General features: G+C 41.4%; 1 protein-coding gene across 2 annotated transcripts in view; it reads left to right on the top strand.

Moving 5' to 3' along the window:
* The window catches only part of slc4a8 (solute carrier family 4 member 8), a 40,496-nt gene that overhangs the window by 29,315 nt on the left and 5,181 nt on the right, over positions 1 to 6,000 (top strand). For both annotated transcript variants that reach the window (XM_005924885.3, XM_005924884.3), the window contains exons 6-16: positions 424 to 600; positions 973 to 1,061; positions 1,835 to 1,992; positions 2,088 to 2,175; positions 2,270 to 2,416; positions 2,546 to 2,646; positions 4,307 to 4,481; positions 4,643 to 4,776; positions 4,901 to 5,146; positions 5,348 to 5,453; positions 5,830 to 5,991. In XM_005924885.3, the coding sequence (XP_005924947.1) occupies positions 424 to 600; positions 973 to 1,061; positions 1,835 to 1,992; positions 2,088 to 2,175; positions 2,270 to 2,416; positions 2,546 to 2,646; positions 4,307 to 4,481; positions 4,643 to 4,776; positions 4,901 to 5,146; positions 5,348 to 5,453; positions 5,830 to 5,991 (1,583 nt within the window). The remainder of the gene's footprint in view (positions 1 to 423; positions 601 to 972; positions 1,062 to 1,834; positions 1,993 to 2,087; positions 2,176 to 2,269; positions 2,417 to 2,545; positions 2,647 to 4,306; positions 4,482 to 4,642; positions 4,777 to 4,900; positions 5,147 to 5,347; positions 5,454 to 5,829; positions 5,992 to 6,000) is intronic.

Below are 6,000 nucleotides of genomic sequence, written 5' to 3'. Positions count from 1 at the left end.
AAACAAAAATAACAAGAACAAGTGAGCAAGCAAGGCCTGATAAAGTGCAGAAGCGGTAAGAAAGATGGAGAGATGTTGATTATTCTGCAGTTTCATGTGGACAGATATTGACATAACCCTTTAAACTTTCACCTTCTGTTCAACAGTGAAAGATGTCTGACCAGATTGGCTTGTATTTGTTTTAAAAGCAGCGGTTACATAAAATTAACATGTGTTCCATAAATCAAGGAGGGTATAATGTTGAGACATTATGATTTCTAGATAACTGGGTTTACTATTTGAAGAGTTATTTACTGCAAATGGATAAAAGTTCTATTCAAAGTAACCAAAATGCATTATGCAAATATGGGCTGCTGTTGATGTGGAACACCAACACTCTGATCATACTAAACTCTGGGTTTATGAGTTTGACCTGCGTTGCAGACATGGTACTGGACCACCAGGAGGCATCCAATGAGCTGGATGACAGCGTAAGAGTGAGGGTTCGTGAGGCGCTGCTCAAGAGACACCACCACCAAAACGAGAAGAAGAAGAATTTGATTCCCATTGTACGCTCCATCACAGAGGGAGCACGCAAACAGTCAGAACCTCATCTGATTGGTGAGTTTGATGGTGGATGTCACACACAAGCGCATCCTGACTTGTGCTCTCTACATCAAAGTAGAAGTCATGTGTTGGCTTTTTTTTTTTGGGGGGGGGGGTTTACTTTGGCTGTGTGCTGAGGGTTTTTAATTGTAATATTAATTAAGATTTTCAGTTCAAATTATAGTCAGGGTAAAAATACATGAAAAGTAAGTATTGATTTGATTTGATTAAAGTAAGTCAGACTGCATAACAAACATATATTTCTTTCAGGGCGATATATTTTTTTATTCATCGTTGTTAGTTTGGACTTGGCACAACAACTATCATATTTACTGACTCTGAATCATTTGTCTCCTTCCATCACACATGCACATAAACACCCTGCAGGGTCAGCCACGTCTCCCCAGCCTATTCAATCCAACGAAGCAGCTAAGAACGGTGCTGGACAGGACAGCACTCAGGTGGACCTGAGTAAGGTAAACAAGCAGGCTGTAGAGCAAATGTTGCATTTCTTTAGATGAATGCTATTAAAAAAAACCCAGAATACTTGTAAATATGATTATGCTAAACAACAACAACAGATCTTATTTTGTGTGTGTGTGGGGGGGCTCTCAGCTCTGAGAATGCACTGGAGACCTGAACTGGGATGCTGTAAATATAATGAGAAACAATTGTGTCACATAGTGCCCCCTACAGTGGAACAACACACAGCAGTAGCCCATCAATAAAGGTACTTTTAGATCCTCCCAAAGGGTTGCCATAGCAGATGCCCTTTCTTACTCAACACTCCCATTTATCCAGGCTTGTAACCCCCTGAGTTTGGGTTTTTGTGTTTCCTCTCAGTATCAAACAAGAGGTTTTTCCACATGTAAGGCAAATGTGATAACCACAACAACACAGAGCCACTAACAGCAGTCCACCAACAAAAGACTAAAAAGCAGTGCCATTAAGCCACAGACAAAGGTTTCCATTGAGCACTGGACCTGCTCGGTTCTCTACAGTTAAGTTAGTTATTACAGTAAATCAATAAACAACACGCTAAAGAGAAGAAAATTAAGGACATTAATTCTGGGCAGACAAGTTACAATAGCATAGAAAAGAAAACTGGAGACAAATGAAGAATAGATATACAAAAATTCACGAACAACGTTTTTAAATACCGTAACAAAAATCCCAATCGACTTACATCATAACATCAACATTGAGATCAAATCCTGTACTGATATTTGCATCTGTCCCGTCTGAACAGGTGGATCTGCACTTCATGAAAAAGATCCCAGAGGGTGCAGAGGCTTCCAATGTGCTGGTGGGAGAGCTGGACTTCCTGGAGAGGCCTATTGTAGCCTTTGTGCGCCTTTCCCCTGCTGTGCTGCTCACTGGACTTACAGAGGTGCCCATACCGACCAGGTAGACAGCTGCAGCTCCCTGCTTTAATCATAAAATCAAATTCAATATTCCAGAAACTCTTTATAAACTGAAATTCATCTGCTGACAAATATTAGGTTCCTCTTCATACTTCTTGGCCCTGATGGGAAGGCTCAGCAATACCATGAAATCGGTCGCTCCATGGCAACCATCATGACAGATGAGGTAAGCACTCTGTCAGTCAAAATAAATCTGAGCATCTCTCTTGCAGGTATAAAGAGGCTGAGTTTTCTATTTCTTTTGCTTTTTTCTGTACCAGATTTTTCATGATGTAGCATACAAGGCAAAGGACAGAAGTGACCTTCTAGCGGGAATAGATGAGTTTCTAGACCAAGTAACTGTCCTGCCACCAGGAGAGTGGGACCCCTCAATCCGTATTGAACCCCCAAAAAAGGTCCCATCTCAGGTACATAGCTGCAGTCAATTAAAGATATTTGTACAACGAAAATTTATTGGAAATTGGTGTTATTATAACTGTTGGTTATAATAACTGTTGGTCAGTGTATCATAATTTTGCATTCCTTGATATCTGCAGGAGAAAAGGAAGATGCCTGGAGTCCCTAATGGCACCGTCTGTCAGGAAGAGGAAGAGCTGCATGCTGAACACCACGGGCCAGAACTGCAGAGAACTGGAAGGTTTGCCCAGACTTCTTGCTTCTGTAATGGTGACTGTAGAAGGCATAGTCAGACAGCAGGGTGTTTTTCCCCAGAAATGTAACCCTTAAAACAGCTTGCAGTTAGGTGCCTTAATGGATGTGTTGCAGCCTGGGCCTGAGTTTAGCACTCTTCACTGTGTTCCCATTTGCTCCGGTCACGAAATCTAAATTTGGATTTGTGAGGAACAGACAAGTGACAATTACCAGTGCGAATGTGACAGCCTGAAGGAAACTGAAGACGAAAACATTTTACTTTATTCTTTAAAGAAAAGGTTGTCTTTGAAATCTTCTTTCTCAACAAGATTCTTTTTATCTTTTCTATTTACATCCCACACACCACAATTTTTAGTGAGGTACCAAAAAAAGTTCCATTTTATTGAAATAAAGGTTAGTACAATCACATCTTGTCCATTTTGTCTACAACAATCATTTACAGGCAACTTCATTTTAACCCATTTTTTTTTCTTCTGATCATCATGTTATCAATTGTCCAAATTAATCTTAAAGTAATAACTTGAATTTAGAAAATAGTAGCAACTATCATGCCAAGAGTTAAATTAGATGACTATAATGTCCATTTGTGTGTTAGCTGTGTAGCTTGAGCCAGGAGCTGTTTATCTCAGTTTAGCATAAAAGACTGAGCCTTTGAGAGGTAGATGAATTAAATTTTGTTGCTCTCATCCAGCAGCAAATGTGCACATTTTCCACAGTGCAATCTGAATTCTACACAGCATAAAAAGTCACTTGAATGCTGAACACGTGACGATCACAGGCTCCCTCCTTAGAACTGCGGACTGTTTGGAGGAGGTCATGACAGAGAGTGTTGCGCTACAAGTCTAAACTGCTGCTAAACTACTGATAAACTTGCCCTGCTGAGCCACTCAAGGCCTTTATGGTGGCTCCAGATCTTTTGCAGGTGTCTTTCCTCAGCACTTTTCCTATTTACATTAACACAATAACTTGAAAATATTGTGATTTTATTGTGAGGCTGTTTCAAATGTTTGATACAGCACCGATTAAAGTTGAAGAGTGCCAAGATGCTGCTATGGCTCATAGGTTGTAGGTCAATTAGGTGACTTATGTGCTGCAAGGAGCTGTGATCTGTCACACACCACAATCCCAGTGAACCTTTCTACAACACCACAGAGCCACTAGAAGCAGCCATTAGACTTGAGGACTATAAAGCAGTGCCACAAAGCCATTACACTTGCTAGTTTCACTATAGTTAAGCTAGTTATTTCAGTAATTCAATAAGTACCATGCTGCTTCCTTACTCACTAGGGCCTGGTACAGCAGGTAGTTACACGTTTGATTTGGCTGATTTTTTCGCCTTGTTTTTTTTTTTCCATTTTTTACACTGAATGTCGTTCCTGACCCAACCCCAGATCAAACAGGGGACATGTTGCTCGTTAGGCAAATGTTAGTACCAGTTTCCCCCCTTTCTTTAAGTGTCCCAAGTCCATGTACTGTACTATTCTTTGCCTTGACGTGTTTTTGCAAATACAAAAAAACCCCCAAAAAAATAGAACTGTTTCTGAAAATATTCCATGCTCATCATGTTCATGCAGTGAGGATATGTCAGGTTAAACTGTCTTTGTTTACTGAACTAGTCCTCTTCTTTCCATATGTGCTGCGATCAGGTTATTTGGTGGTCTGATCCTGGACATCAAGAGGAAAGCTCCATTCTATTGGAGTGATTTTAAGGATGGTGTCAGCCTCCAGTGTGTGGCCTCCTTCCTCTTCCTCTACTGTGCCTGCATGTCTCCTGTCATCACCTTCGGGGGACTGCTGGGGGAGGCGACAGAAGGACGTATTGTAAGAGCTTAAACACACTCAAGGACACCTTCACAGTACTATATTGTAGTTATATACTGCCGTGTCTTTAGGCCATTACTACCACAGCATCAAGACTGAATGTTACTGAAGATTGTGTAGCAAAGGTTACAGGCTCTCTGCATTTGCAACATATGTTGTAGAGCGCCATTGAGTCCTTATTTGGTGCGTCTATGACTGGAGTAGCCTACTCGCTGTTTGCTGGTCAGCCTCTCACCATCCTGGGCAGCACAGGTCCTGTTCTTGTGTTTGAGAAAATCCTCTTCAAATTCTGCAAGTACGTACAGGACTCACAACAGCTTCCTTGTGACATCATTATCGCCAAAATGACATTTGTCCCTGTTCCCCGCTGTGCTCTAACTTTAGTCTCTTCTCTCATTTCCTCTCCTCTCCTCTTTCAGGGACTACGACCTTTCTTATCTGTCGCTGCGGACTTGCATAGGCTTATGGACAGCCCTGCTGTGTTTACTGTTGGTTGCCACAGATGCTAGTTCCCTGGTGTGCTACATCACTCGTTTCACAGAGGAGGCCTTTGCCGCCCTCATCTGCCTCATCTTCATCTATGAAGCTTTGGAAAAACTGTTTCACCTGGGAGAACTCTACCCTTACAACGCATACAGTGATTTGGACAAGCTCACCCTGGCATAGTCAGTAACTCAATTTCCTCGAGAGTTTACCAGAATGTTTACGCTATAGCTTTCTCACTGCTCGTTCTTTTTTTGCTGATCACTTTCCTGCTTTCCTCATCTTATGCTTGACTTGTTCTGACTACTGAAGAAAAAAAACACATTTTTGTGAGCTGATGTATAGTTCAATTCATTGTGTGTGTTATGCATCTTTGTCTGTAGCTGTAAGTGTGCAGAACCTGATAATCCAAGTAATGAAACCGTGGAAATTTGGACTGAGAGAAACATCACAGCCTCTGCTGTACCCTGGACCAACCTGACTGTCAAGGTAACGTAACTATGTGGGAACACACATCTAATGAAATCTAATGTTGATATAACTTTCATAATAGCACTTGCCACATTTGTTCCAGCTTGTTTACTTTCCCAACTTGTTAACATTCAACTAACCCCCTCACCTTCCAATGTGCAGCCGACCTCACTTAAGGATCTTTGCAAACACTGACAAGGAGACTTCAATTAAACTCTCGCTGCTGTGTGTTTAGCTAAGCACACCAAAGGCCATTTTGTTTGTCTGTTTTATGTCTTTTTTATGCTCTGTAGACTCTTCCAGTCTGCCACATAATTCTGATAAAACAGTTTTATGTGATGCATGAATGAATGTGATGCATTTATTGTAATAGGATCTCTGTTCATCTCTGTAGGAGTGTATCAGTCTGCACGGCCACTTTGTTGGGACAGCATGCGGTCACCATGGCCCCTACACCCCAGATGTCCTTTTCTGGTCTGCTATCTTGTTCTTTTCAACGTTCTTCATGTCTGCCTTTCTCAAACAATTCAAGACTAGCCGTTATTTCCCCACTAAGGTAACTAAC

The sequence above is a fragment of the Haplochromis burtoni genome, unplaced genomic scaffold (genome assembly GCF_018398535.1).
Source record: "Haplochromis burtoni strain Fernald_Lab_line unplaced genomic scaffold, NCSU_Asbu1 Contig_79, whole genome shotgun sequence".
In the NCBI taxonomy this organism is placed as follows: domain Eukaryota; kingdom Metazoa; phylum Chordata; class Actinopteri; order Cichliformes; family Cichlidae; genus Haplochromis; species Haplochromis burtoni.
The sequence above is the reverse complement of the archived record's forward strand: the minus strand, read 5'-3'. Positions and strand labels throughout refer to the sequence as shown.